This window comes from Bombyx mori, chromosome 2 (genome assembly GCF_030269925.1).
Source record: "Bombyx mori chromosome 2, ASM3026992v2".
Classification (NCBI taxonomy): domain Eukaryota; kingdom Metazoa; phylum Arthropoda; class Insecta; order Lepidoptera; family Bombycidae; genus Bombyx; species Bombyx mori.
The window spans coordinates 4,443,171-4,461,856 of NC_085108.1; the positions used below are offsets into that span (position 1 = coordinate 4,443,171).

Genomic DNA, 18,686 nt, shown 5'->3' on the forward strand with positions numbered 1-18,686 from the left:
AAAACCTCTATTAGCGAGAAACAGAAACCTCTGTAAGAGAGAGTCGTTTTTCCCTCATGGCCCTCCGTAAGTGAGACTGTTACTTATCTATACCTCTATAAGCGACAGTCGAGCTTTATTTATTTATATTATTTAGGAGGAACAAATGACAAAACAAATTACAAATTTAACATTTGCTATTATAAAATACTACTATAATAAAATAATTACGAAAGTTCACTTCCTACCATTGTTTTTGTATTGTTTTCTTGTCAATATTGAACCTATTCTATTTCGTGAAACTAACACAGGAATACATTCGTACTGCATTAGCGAAAAACTCGGGTTAGTGAGAAACCTCTATAAGCGAGAATGAGATTGTGCTCTCTTGAACTCTCGCTTATCCAGGTTTGACTGACTGTATTAGTATTACTCACTGCGACAGAGGATTTGAGTTCAGCCCTTTCAAAGTACAATTGAAAACTAAACTCACCCCGGAAACCAATCTCGTGTTAATCGTCTCCCCGTTGCGTTCTCTTTCGATGAGCTTCAAGACGGCGTTGGTGACTTGCTTGTTCAGGCACTGGAAGAGGTTGTCACGCCACGTGACCAGGGCCAACTGGTATATTTCAAAAATACCCTGCAATAGGAAAAAAAAAATGAAAGCATGTTCCGAGGGACACATACATGACTAGAGCTGGTGTCATGTTGTTCATGTCCTCGGTAATCACTTAAAGTATATACAGGGTGTGTCAATTACCAAACTATAATAACAAACATTTTATTTGAATAGTTTTACTGGTGGTAGGACGTCTTGTGAGTTTGCAGGGGTAGTACAACCACCCTGCTTATTTCTGCCGTGAAGCAATAATGCGTTTCGGTTTGAAGGGTGGGGTAGCCGTCGTAACTAAACTGAGACCTTAGAAGTCATATCTCAAAGTAGGTGGCTGCATTTACGTTGTAAACGTCTATGGGCTCCGGTAACCACTTAACATCAGGTGGGCCGTGAGCTCGTCCACCCACCTAAGCAATAAAAAAAAAGTGGTTACCAAAGCCCATAGACATCTACACCATAAATCCCGCCACCCACCTTGAGATATGAGTTCTAAGGTATAGTACAACGACTGCCCCACCCTTCAAACCGAAACGCATTATTATTCTTTTCTTCCTAGTAGTACAATCTTGACAGAGTGGTGCGTGCGTGCATCAGTCGAATCCTGCGATACCGATGCTCTAGCGATGCGACGCCATGCGGCACGGTGTTTCGCAGAGTGAGAGCAATCATTTGTGTTGGAGTGAGTCACAGATTTTATGAGGTCGGTCCATCGTGTCAGAAATCGTACGCGAGATCTTTTTCCCTCGACTTTCCCTAGCACCACCAACCGCTCAATGGAGTCCTCATTACGAGTGATGTGCCCGAAGAACTTGAGGATTCGTATTTGGACTGTTGACGGTATTCTTTCCTTGATGTTGAGCTCTTTCAGGATCGAAACGTTGGTACGGTGCGCGGTCCACGGAATTCTGAGGAGACGTCTCCAACACCACATTTCCAGTACCTCAATCTTACGACGGGCTTGTATCCTCAGCGTTCTCATTATTATTATATTATCTATTTAATATCAGAACGATGCCTCCAATGAACACTAGTCTAACTCCAAATTCGTAAGTTTACAGGAGGAGAGTTTAAACGAAAAAAGTAGATAAATATATCAGCAATAATAAAGAATTTATGGTTTTTTCTTGTGTAACTAGCTGATTTACTCTTGCTTCGAACCCCATTAATAATGAATTTGTAATACTTTTAAAATAGTGAAGCGATTTGCGTGAAAAACGAATATTTCAAAATTTTGAGTTAAGAGTAGTGTTCATTGCAGGCATCGAGATAGGCCTTGAACTTGACTACATAAAAACGGAACTGAATGCCTTTGTGGAATCGAAGTCATGACATCTTACCTTGCGACCCTCTTCGCATTCGCGCTTAACCCAATGCCGATTCAAGTAAGAGCATACTCCATTCAGCACCCTGGAAGAAAACTGATATTCCTCCCACTGCTTAGTGTAAAACGCCAATACGTCTTCGCCCATGAGGTCGGCGCCATTCTGCAAGCGAATGAGAGACATAATATCAAATCATTATTTATTAATATATTCCTTTTAATACTGTATAAACTATTATATGTATGTATGTGTGTGTGTGTGTGTGTATATGTATATGTGATTGTGTATATATGTATATATATATATATACTTTTTTGTGTATGTATTCGTAACTTAATATAAATTCAATTGCACCTACCACTATTTACTCTACACCACCTTTGGTTGACTGGTAGAGAATGTCTTAGGCATTAAGTCCGCCAATGTAAATTTTACATGAAGTGTAATAAATAAATAAAATAAAATAAATTATCTTTTATGAGGTCCAAACGCTCGACTACAGGCGGAAGACAAAGTCTTATTTATACTGAACAATCATATCCTTCAGACATGAACTCATGATTGATTCTCCCGGGCGGGACGCGGGGAAAGACGTAGCACCGTTCCGAGCGCGCGATTGGTGAGTCAGTCGACTCTCCTATCCCGCACCGCGTCCACGTGACGACAGCGACTCTTCGTTATGTCAACGATGAGGAGCCAACTCCTTCCACCAGCTCAGGTGCTACCATAAATTGAATCCAAGAGGTAGCACTATTAGAAAATGATAGTGACGATGGCGACACATAATTTTTAATATGAAGTATATTTTTTTAAATAAACTTCTTAACTTTTAATTGTATTTTATTTATAACACCTAATACACTTCACGAATTCCTCTCTTTTCTTTAACTTTCTTCTAAACACACAGGCTTAAAAACAAATTATGGCAAGTAAAAAATTGAATAAAATAAAATTAAATTATATGCGGGCAATAAAAGTGACCATTTTTTTGTTGCAATGTGCGCTATGCGCGACATTACCCCCACTACACCAAAACCTTGGCAACTTACGTGCCGCTTACTATAACTACATCTACGCGTGGACTTCAGTTATATTCTCCCACCAGTAAGTATCCTAGATAGGATTTACGAGTTAGGCTGGATATAATAATGCCCACTAATGATTGAACTTTCAACAGATTCTGCGTTCGTTTTGAATTGAGATTCTGCATCATATTGAAGGGTGAAAGGCTGTTTGGTGTAACCAATCCTTGTAATTACAGGTTTACATACATTAATTTGGTATTTGGCATAAACAATTCGATGTTTTTAATTGTTACTTCAATTAAGTTTACCCAATTCAAATAGCTGAAGTAAATTTTTTTTGTTATGGTGTTTCTCCAAATTTTCCAACTTTAAATGATTCTCCTATAAAGTTGCTAAAATGTCGCTTACACCAAATATCCTTTTGCCCCTCGATATGTATTTTAATGAGCGTGCAATAAATATATTGTGATATACTCTAGACAGACTGACCTGCAGCAGATTGATGAGGTAAATCCTGAGGAACTCTTTAAGCCTTTTGTACAATTCCAGACCAACGAGCTGAGCCCCGCCTTGCTGGACTTGACCAGTCTGGAACACCACATTTACAAGCTGGAGATTTGTTATTAGAAGACGATGTCGCCCCGGTAACCGTACTCGTCGAACTCGGCAAAGAGGCCGACGTGCAACCTAACCCGTGCATCAGCCCGCTGAGTTTCTCGCCGGATCTTCTCAGTCGGTCGCGATTCCGATCCGGTAGTAGATTCATTCGCGAAGCAATTGCTCTTGAGTTGTTAGGTCTCCTTCGGAGGCGCTCGGGCAGTTGTTTGTAAATCCTACCCCTTCTAGCTGAGCCTTTGCTCGCCCACCTGTCCTGGTGAAATTGGAAAGGACTCCGGGCCACCAGTAATCTTTCAATCATAAATTCCTTTTGTTTGTGTATTTTATTTATCGATTAAGGCACTACTACAAAGTCTGCCCGATCAGCTAGTACCAAACAAAACAAACCTTTAATTACAAAGATAGATGTTGCGTAAGGACCATAATGTCATTTAAACGAAATAACCCTTCGATATGTTATTTTGACACACAGGCAACATGAAGTCGTCGTGGCCTAAAGGATAAGACGTCCGGTGCATTCGTGTTGAAGCGTTGCACCGGTATTCGAATCCCGCAGGCGGGTACCAATTTATATAATGAAATACGTACTCAACAAATGTTCACGATCGACTTCCACGGTGAAGGAATAACGTCGTGTAATAAAGATCAAACCCGCAAAATAAAAAATTGCGTAATTACTGGCGGTAAGACCACTTGTGAGTCCGCGCTGATAGGCATCACCGCCCTGCCTATTTCTGTCGGTGAAGCAGTAATGCGTTTCGGTTTTAATGGCAGGGCAGCCGTTGTGACTATACTGAGACTTTAGAACTTGTAAGTCAAGGTGGGTGGCGCGTCTTGGTCGTCGACTATCGCCTTGACGACCCGTCGGTCGGGCGTCCTCGGGGTGGTGCCGCGTGTCTGGTTGTAGTGTTGACCGCGGGAACCCCCCTACTCTGACCGGGTTTTGACCACGGACGGAGATCGGACGTCGGATGTAAGAGTGCAGGGGAGTCGTTTAGTGGGTGGGCCCTAAAATTCCTTGGGCCCGCGGTCTGCTCTGAACACCTGCAGATCGTCGAGTCTCACATACCCTGCGCGCCCCCTAGGCCTGGGGACCTCGAAGGAGGTTCGGCCCCCGGTCCGGAAAAAAAAAAGGTTGGCGCGTCTACGTTATAGATGTCTATGGGCTCCAGTAACCATTTAACACCAGGCGGGCTGTGTGAGCTGGTCCACCCAACTAAGCAATAAAAAAAAACATATCTGTTGCTTTTAATATTTATTGCTTGAAAAAAATCATCTTACCTGTTTCTTTCCAGTATAAGAGACCCTTCCTATGTTATTTTGAGGCACTCTGCTGGAGCTACCGGCGCTATGATGATGAACCGACGTACAATAATTGTATACGTGACTATTGGCTTATTAAGAAATATTACAATGGTAGTTTTTTTTTTATCTATTTTATGGCCTGGTAACTAAGACCTTTAGGTCAAGACTTATTTTAATTTTAATGAAAACTTTATACGAAAAACGATTTTATGAAAAGAAATAAAGTTGATTAATATGAAAGATGGCATGAAATGAAATGAGATGAGATTTTTTTTATTGCGAGCTCACAGCCCAACTGGTGTTAAGTGGTTACTGGAGCCCATAGACATCTACAACGTAAATGCGCCACCCACCTTGAGACATAAGTTCTAAGGTCTCAGGTATAGTTACAACGGCTGCCCCACCATTCAAAACGAAACGCATTACTGTTCACTTCAGAAATAGGCAGGGTGGTGGTACCTACCCGCGCGGACTCACAGGAGGTCCTACCAACCATCAAAACCATTTGATCAAAAATTTTTTTTTTATAACAACTAAGAGGCAAACGAGCAAGACGGGTCACCTGATGGTAAGTGATTCACCGCCGCCCACGGTCACCAGCGTTTACGCCAGTGCATTGCCTACCCTTCAGATAAGAATATGCTCTTTTCTTGAATAACCCAATGTCGCAGTTGTTGGGGAAGACCGCTGATGGCAACGAATTCCAGATATTTACTGTGCGTGGCAGAAAACTGTTTTTAAAACGCATTGTACTGGAACGCCAACCATCCAGATGGTGCGGATGATAGTTCCGGCGAGACGATCGGTTGCGAAAATCAGCGGCTTCTATTAAATTCAAAATCAACAAAATATTTAAAGTACCGTCATTGTGAGCATTACTTAATTGGTTTGACTGTTAAATATCTTGAAACAGAATACGTGGGGTTATGTCCTGCCTACTCGAGGGTAATCTCATCTCAGATTCGTAATTATTTTTGGAAGCGCCGCTAGAACTTGTGGTAAAATATCTCTCCTCTTAAAGGATATCTAAGATCGGATTAATGTAATCGATACTAATATATAAATCTACAGTGGTTTTTACGGATGTTCCGTTATAACTACCGAACCATGCATCCGATTGACTTGAAACTTGGTATCCATGTAGAAAATACGTGTGCTTAATGGATAGGCTAATATTTATATGAGCGTTGGACTCCCTACACCAGTTGCGGGGGGCGTTCATGATGAGAATCTTTGTGGGAGTGAGAAATAATAATGTTAATTTTAAATGTCCAGCGCAGCGGACGGGTACGGCTAGTGATGATATATTTCTAAAGGATACGTATACAGATCTATGTATCGTCTCTTGACCATGTACTGTTTTTTGTAAACTTGTTCGATTCCCTCTTGAAGATCGCCCCATATCTGAAAAAAAAAACAACAAAATAAAAAACCATTTAAATTATTTTTTTACGTCCTTATTCTGTAATTACGTCCTTATTCTGTAATATTCTGTAATTGACGATTGTTCCAGCAAAGCGGTCACATACACACGCGAGTATACAAATATATGCAAATTGAATCATAGTACACGACATGTTTCGTTTATCACTTGTAGCCAGCCAGCCATATAGGAATACAAAATTTGGAATATTTTTATTGTGAGTTAAGGTTACACATGTATTTACATTTATACGTGTGTATATTTTGCTGTTTTTGGAACGAAGTTCCTTGCGGGACGATGCGGAGTGGTACCCTAACCGGGAAAAAACGTCCGTAACGTAAGATTTTTATTAGTAACGCACACAGAGTACAACTTAACTTTGTAATAACGTAAAAATTACTAATGCACACAGTGTACGACTTAACTTTGTAATAACGTACAAAAAATAACATATTTTTATCATTCATTGACCACGATCTCGGAGCGTTCGTTTGCGCAATACACTAACTCTTATGCAAACAACCGTGAATGAAGTGTACCACAATAAGTTCGCACGTTACCGAATGATTGTGGGTTGTTGCGAAACCTCCAGTTTTATTTTCTTTATACCTCGAATAGAACTTAAAATTAATATTTTTATATTATGGAACTTCGTTCCTATCCGGTGTCCCACGACACCACACATTTTTTATTGCCTTTTTGTGTAAAATGTAACTTATTTATGCCGGTTTTTTCTCTGTTCACTTCATTACTCATGTGTAATGTTAATGTTAAACTTGTTTGGTTTTATTTACCAATTTTTTTTTTTATTTTTTTTTATTGCTTATGTGGGTGGACGAGCTCACAGCCCACCTGGTGTTAAGTGGTTACTGGAGCCCATAGACATCCACAACGTAAATGCGCCCCCATCTTGAGATATAAGTTCTAAGGTCTACTAGGTATACTTGATATAGTTACAACGGCTGTCCCACCCTTCAAACCGAAACGCATTACTACTTCACGGCAGAAATAGGCAGGGTGGTGGTACCTACCCGCGCGGACTCACAAGAGGTCCTCCTACCACCAGTAATTACGCAAATTATAATTTTGCGGGTTTCATTTTTATTACACGATGTTATTCCTTCATCGTGAAAGTCAATCGTGAACGTGAGTTGAGTACGTATTTCATTAGAAAAATTGGTACCCCCCTGCGGGATTCGAACACCGGTGCATCGCTCAACACGAATGCACCGGACATCTTATCCTTTAGGCCACGACGACTTCAAAATTTTAAATATAATAATATTATTAATGTCTTTTGTACTATTGCTTTTCCAAATAGTTGAGAACCGCACCCACGCGCATCTGCAGTATCTGACAAGTCCTTGCATTTTGGTTTGAAGTTGATCCTGTTAATCCTACACAGCTGATGCACCCAACTGGTGATAGGGCGTATTGTGAGCCTTCACCGCGGGTAGGTACCACCACTAAGGTTGTTTATCCCGCGAAGCTGTCATGCGTTTCGGTTTGAAGGGCACGACAACCTCAGAACTCCTCCTTGCATCGATAATCCTCAGTGCTGAGGGTCGTGGCCTCCTCTCACAACTTTCTCCTGTATTATCCTGCACCATTCCCGCCTATCCTCGGCTGTGTGGGTAGCAACGTGGACTGAAGTATTAAGAGTGGAGCTCAGAACTAAGACTTAGTAAAAAAAAATATTGCCTTTTTAGGCAGACGGACATAAGGCCCACTTGATGGTATAAGTGGTCATTGTTGCTCATGGGCTTCAGCGATGCGCAGTTAATTAATAAGGTACTTTTTTTTAAAAACCTTTGGAAATTTCTGCAATATATGTGAAAATAAGCTCAGTACTGAGAGTTGAAGCCAAATTAAAGTTCTTTACTTTTCAATACCGGCGCAGCGTTTGACTAGAACGACTGAGACACAGTGCAGAGTTATAAATATAAATATAAACAAATTCACGATTTCCATGGAAACTTGTCGAGATTGGCTCGAAATATCATTGACCGAAAAAAAAAGCAATTGGCATCAAGCCAGACATTGGACATACTTATACCGTTGCAAAAAAATAAATCAATCTTAATTCAAATCGCAGCGATTATTCGAAAACCTTATTACCATCATCTCAAGTTCCGTTTTCGTTTAGCGTTCGCGAAGTGAAAGTGAAGCTAGTGTAGCCGCTCGCGAATGTGTGACGTCACAACATTGATTTGTTTACGTGTGTGACGAAACTGACGTCCTAGAGCACGGCCGATGACGTCATACCTACAAAATCCTCCGAGCATTGCGGGGTTATGATTTTTTCGACTCACCTAATAATATTTTGCGCGATTACGGTAAATACAACGTAATTATATTGGGCGACGACGCGGGGCGTTGCTAGTCTAAAAAAAGTAGCCAAGTTGAACCTTAATTGAAACCTTACAGCATGCATCATAAGTTAAACTCAGCGCAGCACTGCCCTTGCTAGGGCTAGTGTTAACAATTTCTCTCAGGTTGAACCCGTGAGCTCACCTATCTGTCCGGGCGTAGCTGGAATAGCCTCTACCAGCGAATAGATAGGAAAAAAACTAACTTCAGCCGGCACAACGTCATACCTATCATATTAACGGCTGTCTGGTATAGCGGTAAGTGACATGGTCACTACATACGGGGGTCGCGGGTTCGAATCCCGCCAAGGGAAGATATTTGTATGATAAATATAAATGTCTTTTCCAGGGTTATGGATCTATATTAAATATATGTATGTGTATAATAAAATCTTACATTTATTTCCGTTATATGGTACCTGTAACACAAGTTCTTTACGAACTTATCACGGGACCAGTTAACGTGGCGTGATTGTTAGTAAATATATATATATTGCCCTCAAAACAGAACAGTTGGCTTACCCACACATCCGCACACAATATATCTGTAGCTATAATACACAAACACTAGTTAGTTTCGTTCTAAATCCGAATCTGGCCTGATATTCAAGGAACAACAAATAACCTTTGACCTCTATCGATCCATCGCTTCTCATCTTTCAACGAAATTTACGAATAATTTATCGAGTTAGGCATTCGGCTCGCTTTAGTCGAGCAGTGTGCTTAGTGTGAGTTTTTTAACGTTATCGATAGCGTAAAAGTTAACTCATGTTTGTAGGTATGGAATGGGATCGTTTGCGTACGTTTGCCGCTAGGGGCGCTGTTCCAACTGCATACAAAATTGAGTTAACTTTTACGCTATCGAAAACGTTATGAAACTCGCACTAAGCACACAGAATAGTAACCTTTTTTAACCGACTTAAACTAATTAAAAACTAGTATGCAGCGTCTCCTCAAGTACTTCGGACACGTGGCCCGACAAAATCCTGAGAACTTGGAAAAATTAATAGTTGTAGGTCGCGTGGAAGGAAAGAGAAGTCGAGGAAGATTGCCAACCAGGTGGACGGACATTATCAAGGAGGCCACAAACACCAGCGTCCCGGGCGCCATTAAGCAGGCCGAATGCAGGCAGCATTGGAGGAAGCTGGTGCAAAAACTGGACCAAGGTGGTCACGACCCTCAGTAATGAGGAAACGACAGAGAAGAAGAAGAGGAAACTAGTTAAAGGAGTTAAAACTCCTCCGCGGTGTTTCGTGAGCGCTACACGACACGTCCTTTTTCAAACAAGGCAGAATACTACAACAATCAAACACCGCCCTGGCTATAGCCTAGTTCTACTGATATCCATGAGCTACCATGTAATTTTCGAACTGGCCACAACAAAATACCCATTATCTATATTATTATATCTAATATATAAAATTCTCGTGTCACAATGTTCGTTCCCATACTCCTCCGAAACCAATTGACCGATTCTCATGAAAAAATTTATGCATATTCAGTAAGCCTGAGAATCGGCTACTATCTATTTTTCATACCCCTAAGTGATTAGGGTTGTCCACCCCTAACATTTTTTATTTTTTATTTGGACTTTTTTTTTTGTTATAATGAGGTATTATGTGGTTGAATGAGGTTTTGTTATTTTTATTATATATTCCCTCATCTTTCACAACACTACATACCTCTTTCACTCATTTACCACATCCTTACACACTTACAATAAGTTAGTTTTTTTTTCTACACTAGAAATTCCCTAGAAATATTATATATGGCAAAACAATGTTTGCCGGGTCAGCTAGTAAAATATAAATCTACAGTGGTTTTTGCGGATGTTCCGTTATAACTAACTGAACCGTGCATCCGATTGACATGAAACTTGGTATCCATGTAGAATAAAATTAAATAATAGTTTAAAAAAACTAACAAAATACGCTTTTATAGAAAATCCAAGTAAAAAGACATCACTAGTCTATAGCACTACTAAACACAGGACTTTTCAATTGCATCCTCGACTTCTCTCATCTAGCTCTTGCTAACCACCCTGTATCGTCACTCCACTGAGTGTAAGGGCCTCCTGCACTACGTTTTCAAATTCGCGGTTTCCACAAAAAAAAAAATTCCCTACCTATGCTGATAGCCTTGAGAGGCTATTTCAGCTTCGCCCTAGCATGTAGGTGAGCTCACAGGGCTCAAACCGAAGCTAACACTGACCCTAACAACAGCAGTGCTTCGCAGAATCTACCACCAGATCGGAAACGCGCAAGGCTCTCAGCTAAGGTAGGAAAAAAAAGGCTTGTTAAGTAATATTTTTGCTTGCAACCCAAACTATCGTTCGCGCAATGACAATATGTACTAAATCATTTGAAGGTGGGAACTAGTTACGTGTCCCCGCATCACTATTGTTCGAAACGCGGCCTACTTCCAAACGTTTTAGTCAGCGGTTTCGCCATTATTGACATAACCGTTATTATAGCGGGCTTTTAACCGGCTGTATGGTTGAACGCAACAGGGTCTACTGTTTGCTGAATTAAAAAAAAAAATCCGTTGTCATAAGCGGTCCTTAGTGTATCAATTTATTTATTCTGCACTAGCTGACCGGGCAGACTTCGTAGTGAATCAATCCATAAATAAAAGACCAAAGCTTTTGTATAAAGTAAACTTAAAACAAACAAAATGAGTCCATCCGACGGAGGACATATCAAAAGAAAAACAAACTTATTATTTTTATTTAATTCCGAACATTTTCCACAAATAATTCAAGACCAAAATTAGCCAAATCGGCCCAGCCGTTCTCGAGTTTTAGCGAGACTAACAAATAGAAATTCATTTTTATTTATATACTAGCTAACCCGGCAGACTTCGTAGTGCCTCAATCGATAAAAAAAGACCTAAGCTTTTGTATAAAATAAACACAAAACAACAAAACAAAAGGAATCCGTCCGACGGGGGACACATGAAAGGGAATACAAAATTGTTATTTTTATTTAATTCCTAGAATTTTCATATTTATCTACCTTTTAAACCTTCTCTGAACTTCCACAAATAATTAAAGACCAAAATTAGTCAAATCGGTCCAGCCATTCTCAAGTTTTAGCGAGACCAACGAACAGCAATTCATTTTATTTATATAGAAGAAGAAGAAGAAGATAGAAGATAGAGACAGAAGATAGATTGTACATGCAACAGAATACGTAACAAATTAAGAGTAATTGTTATTAGCATTATTATTTATTTAATTTGGCTGCTCATTGCATGGAACCTTAGAAGCATTTCAAGGGCTACAAATAAATAAAAAATCGACATTCCCGAATACTACATACGCTGGTAAAACCAGTTCGCATGGCTGCGACTCGGTGGAAAAAAAAAACAAAAAAAATACGGCGTTTTATTCTTATGTCCCATTTTAGGTTAACTAAATCACTATTTTATTTTAATGTTGTACTTAGGAAATGTCACTAACAATGCATTTGCAAGTAAGCAATAAAAAAAATAAAAAAAAACGGTTTGGCAATGAGACCTTTAAGCCAAGTCAATTAAGTCAATCAAGCTATATAAAGAAATTTCTTTCTACATTCTCTTATAATACGAAAAAATGGTATGATGGAATTAAATGAATCGAGAAGGGATGTAATTAAATATCAGTCTCGGTAAAATTGTTGGGACTTTTTCAGTGGACATTTTTGGAGTACCCGAGAAGCTTCGTCAGCCTTGTTTATTTCCCTGCATTTGAGCACTTTCACGGATGCTAAACAGTTAATAAACCACCATTATTACATATTTAAGTCTCAAGAAACACTAAATGAACAAAATAATCACAACTTCGCTCCTCGCGTTCCGTCAAAAGATCCGATTGTAACAGAACCATTTCGACTTCTCAGAACCATCCCTACAGAGACCTATGCGATATTGTATTAAGGTTAAATATGTCTTCAAATAACAGCATTTACAATTCGCATTACGCGCTGACTGAGCTGCTTTGAGATGGGCGCATCGGTCCAAGCCCGCACACGGTCGTATTTTTTTTCTTTTTTTGCTGATAGCCTTGAGAGGCTATTTCAGCTTCACCCTAACGTACAGGTGAGCTCACGGGGCTCAAACCGAAGTGTTGCTAACACTGGCCCTAGCAAGAGCAGTGCTTCGCAGAATCTACCACCGGATCGGAAACGCGAGAAACTCAGTGGGCTATGTGTGTGGGTTAACGGTCGTCAGTATTCGACCGAAACAAAACATCGGATATAAATGACATTAACGTTACCGCCCACCTATCCGTGTAACCTCAAGAAAACCGGAAAGCATTATCATTTTGGACATTGGTAAATAGCGCGTGGGCTCCACTATACAAAGGCGGTACTTCAAATGCTTCATTCAATATCACTAATACAAAAGTTCGTCCTCAAAGGGACTTTTGTGTGGCGCGTGGGAAAATTCCGAGTCTACGAAGCCGGCAGTGTAGTAATTTAGGAATGGATGTTAAAGCCCTAAATCCGATGCTGACAACCCTACATCCCACTCCCACTTTAAAAGTGGAGAGTTTCAAGAGTAAGGATCGAATTCTCTCGCAAATTTATGATAAGACTGGTTGACATAAAAATCGAAATTAATCCCTTTGCCTGTGTTGGAGACGCATCCATTAAATGAGGCAAAAAGCAGCTTACACCGAAAAATAACAAAATACGCTTTTATAGAAAATCCAACTAAAAAATAAAAAAATAATTTTAATAATTTTGAATTAAAAATAGTGTAAGAAAAAATATTTTATTGTAAAAAAGCATGGGGTGCATGGTATCAGTAGTTATAAATATTTTATGAACAGATATAGGTAGCCTAAGTTACTCCTTATATCATCAGCTACCTATCAGTGACAGTCCCGTCAAAATCGTTCCAGCCGCAGAACAAATAGATAGACAGACAAAAATTGTAAAAAATGTTATATTGGTATATATGTTCATATGCATATAGTAAAAAGCGGTTATTTCAATATTACATACAAACAGACACTCCAATTTTATTTATATGTATAGATTTGGAAACCAACAGTACAATACAAACATATATTATTTTAAAAAATTGCAAAAACAATAACCAAACATGTTTCCACAATCAAAATCACATATAAGTAGAAAGTGAACAGAGAAGAAAAATTTAGAAATTTAAGTTACAAAAAAAACAAAAGCAACACAATACGCACATATTATTATGTACATCAACTTACTCTATAATTACACTATAAAACTATAATACTCATCGGACTAAATCACCTTATAAATATACCCGTCTGCCTAAAAAGGCAATAAAAAAAAATTAAAAAAAATTACCAAAACAGCTTTTCTATATGCTACAAGTGACAAGTAAACAATGTCAGCATTAAAGAACTTAGTATCATACAACCTACAAGATCTACGGACAAAAGAGTTAGAAGCATATTTCGTTCGAGCCGTGGACATGTGGAAGGTATGTTTAGAACGCGCGGAAATACGACTACATTTAAATGAAGTTTTGGAAAGAAAATGGCTAGAATGAATCTCATTATTTATTATTTTATATAAAAACATTTGATCCCTCAGTAGCCTACGATCCTATGAGGTGGAAGTCATTTTAATTGGATATGACCTGTCCGTTTCTTTCGAACCAAAACGCATGGCAGCTTCGCAGGAGAAACGCCTGAGAGGGTACCTTACCTAGTACTAGTTCTTACCACTTTTTTTTAAGAGATTTTATGACCTGGTAACTGAGTCCTTTAAGTCATGTCTTATTTTAATTTATACTATTTATATTTTTATGAAAAATGATATTATGAGTGAAATGAAATGAAGATGATTAATTTGAGACACTAATCAACTGGGATGAAATTAAATGAAATGAATTGAGATGATATGGGATGAAATATAATCTCCGTAAAACGGTAGTCATTTACTAAGATTTTTTCAGTGGACTTATTGGAGGATCCCGAGAAGTTACGTCTAGCGGCTTTGTTTCATTTTCCCACATTTGTGCACTTTCACAGATATTAAACAGTTAATAAACCTTACCTAAATTATTACACATTTAAACCCGAAGAAACACTAAATAGACAAAATAAAATAAATCACACAACTTCACTCCTCGCGTTCCCGCCAAAAATTCCAATTTTTATCACACTTTGCGATTAGTAAACTACCCTCAATTCTCATTCGCATGTAAATAGCAAGTATTTTCGTGTTATTTAATTATAAAACAATAAAATATATTTACCTGATCAAAGTCCTTTTGCCGCAGCGGCACTTGGGGTCTGTTGGCATTACTAGTACTCATAATTCACATAAAACGTGTACAAATAAACGTTGAGACAGTAATTGATTTTTTGTATTAACTAAATATATTCACTGAAAAACGTATCGATCCGATTACTAATTCCGTTACAAAATGCAATGCTATAAAGCTTAATAACGAGTAGAAATCACAGTGTTGGCAGCGACTATTTTACTTTAATATTTATATTACATAGCTTTTTGTGTTTTTAACGCGCTGAGACACTACGGTTCGGTTTTCTCGTGCGCGACTGCTTGTCAGTTCTGAAACAAGACAAAACAAATATTTTAGTAAGACACATTATTATTTTTCCTAAAGAGACCATGTCAGCGTCACCGGGCTAGTGTGTGAGCTCACGGGGCTCAAACTAGACGACGTTGCTAACACGAACCCAAACAAGAGCCGTGCTTCGCAGAATCTACCACCGGATCGGAAACGCGACCCACGGATAAGACTTGGCGAGAAGCTTAGTGAGTGGGCTGTGTCTGTGGGCTAATTTACTCGTCAAGCCCTTCGTCGCAAGCGACGGGTTCGACGAGAACGATGACCGGGTAAAACACAAATAGCCGTTATAAGCGTTGTGAACCAACTTCTAGGGTTGGACCTATTATTGAATTGTCCTTTCTATTTCTTCTTCAACTGGTACAGCTATTACGCCGTTGATTTAATTTGGTTGAATTAGGTCAGTGGTCAGAGATTATCGTGAGAGAAAATGATGACTCCACTGAGAGAAAGACACGCAATACACATGTGACGGTGTAGTAGCAACATTTTAAATCGTAATGTTACAATCATGCGGCATGGTACCACTGTCAAGTGGGTTCTACCAACATAACAGACTTCGACTCAATGAAGGCAGGTGACGTCACATTAATTTACATTGGTTCTCCATGATTGGTGCGCCGCGATCTCGTTTGCCCAACTGCGGCAGTGGAAAAAAGGGTAAATCGATATGCCCTCTCCAGATAACTAAGAGGTCATTATGTAAGATTATCTGGCCTCAAGCTTTTACAAGTACACTTACAACATTAGTAAACTGACAGAACCATGGTACATATGCACAATTTTCCTCATTAACACTGCATCATTATTTAAAAGTATAATAAATATTTGGAATTCGGAATTTGTAAACAGTATACATGATTTAGTGATTTTGGGGTGTCATAAAATACTTTGCTGGCTTTTAGATACGGTAAAACCTCATAGACTTATCGAAATACGGATAGCTTTAGGAAATCAATGATAGATTGAGATTTGAAGAGCGCTATGTCTTATTCAGAAGTATTTGAGATGCGACTGTGGTGTCTATGGATAAACAAGGTTAGCCGTGGATGCCATTTTGTCTCAATTCATTTATGACATTTATTAGCGGCAAAAGGTAGAGGCAAAAGCTTATTTAGCACATATCGCGCTCGTGTGCAATCATGACCCTAGCGCCCTCTAGTAAGCGCGCGGTCAAAATGGAATAGATACATGTGACAGGTTCATTGACACATGGCTATCCTCGACCCACGCTGGTTCTGGCCCAGCGGGGTATTCCGTAGGGTAACCCACTCCAACCGGCGCCATCTAGGCGGGCTTCGGACAGCCTGCCGACCGAAGAGGGCTGGTGGTCGTGGCGCTGACGACCGCCGGTCCGGCATCCCGAGGGGGAGGTGATGGGGGAGATGTGCTCCGCACTAAACGCTTCGCTTTCCCCCCTTTGCCTTTCCATGAGTTCTGTCTCATGTGAGGTTTGGACGTTGGTTGTTGAGCGACAGGAGGTTTTAGTCAGTTCGACTCTGACATACCCCGCCCGCCATCCTCAGTGAAGGGCGGAAGTCCGGCGATATCCTACAGACCAAAAAAAAGCCTGCGTCCTCTAACACCGCACCTTGTACTATAAGTAAAGCCCCTTCGGACAGAGAAGCAGCTCGCAGCTCACAGCTCACCTGGTGTGAATGGTTATTAGAGTCCATAGACTTCACACCCTGAATGCCAGCACCCGTCCTGACACGTGAGGTGAACTCTAATTTGTATCATGTATCGGCTATCCGTTATAAAGCCGGAACACATCATTGCTACACGGCTGAGATAGACAAAATGCTGGTATGACACTCGGAGAGCATTTCTGCCCATTATTCTCATCACCCTAGCGACATGACACAGAAGCAGTAATCGCCAACACAATCACTAGTCAGCAGGCTATCTGAAGCCCACCTGACTGTTCTACCAAGTCATACCCATGGTAAGTCCCACTGAGACAAAACCAGTGTTGGTCAACAAGTACCATCATCTGTGAAACAGTTGCTCTTTTGAAGTCCCTAAGTAAACATATGGAGGCCACCCAAAGGACAAGAGGTCGAGATTTGAGAGCCCCAAGATGAAAGAACCCAGGTTAAGATTTTATCCAAATCTGACTCGACCGTGGCTCGAAAGCAACAGTATCGGTGTGTAGAGAAAGCAGTGTCATCTCTTGCTACATACTGCCTGTACATTATGGTGCACTTGCAGAAGCCAAACATCTTCATTAAGTCTTCAAATATGATTTTTAGGCGCTAGTGAATAATATCGACACTTGAAAGGCAAACATGACTAACCGACAATAACTACTTTGTACATAAATGATAAGCAATAACCATATTCGATGTGAAAAAAAAAAATATTTCTAGGTCTATTAAAATTATTTCAATCCTACAGCTACTAGCTAGATTCTACTACAGCTAGATTCGTTAAAATAAATTTTGTTTTCAGGTATTTCAACTTTAAATTAGTCTACTGTAAAATTCACGCATTTTCAAACGTCGATATGTATATGTTTACACATTTCTGAGACCTCAGCATTTGAGGCAAATGTAATAAAATGAAGCAGTATATACATGTAGCAGTAGCTATCATAGAATAGAAGTACTATGGTTACAACTTGATTAATATGAACTACACAACCAAGATAAGCTAAGATTCGCAATAGCTATACTAAGCAAAAAACCTGCCTCACACTACAAAACATTTTTTCTCAGGTAGTCAATTAGCTTAGATGAACAAGTATGCAATACAACCGTCACTAAATTTCTCCCTTTCAATAGTTCACTCAATACTGAGCATCAAAATCTGTCAGTCACACAGTGAAGTGCATCGCTCAGTCTTATGTCCAGATGCTTAGACACTAACTAGTTTACTAACCATCACTATTCCTAAGCAATTTTGATAAAAAAACAATAAGATTTGAAATTGATGAACAAAAGAAAGTTAAGAACAATACAATGTCAACTTAATTTATGCAATTGTGTATGTTTTTTTTATTGCCCTTGTAGGCATACGGTCTCCTAATGGTGAGTGGTTACCGTCGCCCATGGACTTCAGCAATGCCAGGGGCAGAGCCAAGCCGCTGCCTACCGTACGGGTTCAATATCACGATACCCAGTTTCAAATAGACATAGTTGAGAGTTCATCCGCAAGGCAGACTCAGTAAATTTGTCTTTATATACATTTATTTTATTTTATTCCTGTGCAATTATTATTTTGAAGAGAATAGCAAACAGAGCACATTACATGCACGTGTACATTATTTCGTTCATTGTTTTTTGTGTTGTGCAATTATTTTCGTGAAAAGAACTTATCATTTCAATTTCCTAATACTCATATGAATTTCGACATGTAAATACAGCACCAACTGAATTGTAATATTCGTTTACTTGAGACTGCCTAAAAACTTTTCTTTGTATTGTATTTTTTTTAAACATCATTATTATTAATCTTTAT

At 39.4% G+C, this 18,686-nt stretch overlaps 1 protein-coding gene across 3 annotated transcripts in view; it reads right to left on the minus strand.

Annotated features, from left to right (window-relative positions):
* The window catches only part of LOC101735981 (cullin-1), a 37,363-nt gene that overhangs the window by 17,156 nt on the left and 1,521 nt on the right, over window positions 1-18,686 (minus strand). For 2 of the 3 annotated variants that reach the window (XM_004933232.4, XM_004933233.3), the window contains exons 2-7: window positions 14,889-15,208; window positions 6,187-6,269; window positions 4,842-4,947; window positions 3,432-3,530; window positions 1,933-2,079; window positions 473-619 (exon numbers count right to left, since the gene is read on the minus strand). In XM_004933232.4, coding sequence (XP_004933289.1) covers window positions 473-619; window positions 1,933-2,079; window positions 3,432-3,530; window positions 4,842-4,947; window positions 6,187-6,269; window positions 14,889-14,948 — 642 coding nt within the window. In that variant the 5' untranslated portion in view covers window positions 14,949-15,208. Of the gene's footprint in view, window positions 1-472; window positions 620-1,932; window positions 2,485-2,966; window positions 3,342-3,431; window positions 3,531-4,841; window positions 4,948-6,186; window positions 6,270-14,888; window positions 15,209-18,686 lie in introns of those variants that run through there. The other variant, XM_062672809.1, reaches the window with a different exon arrangement.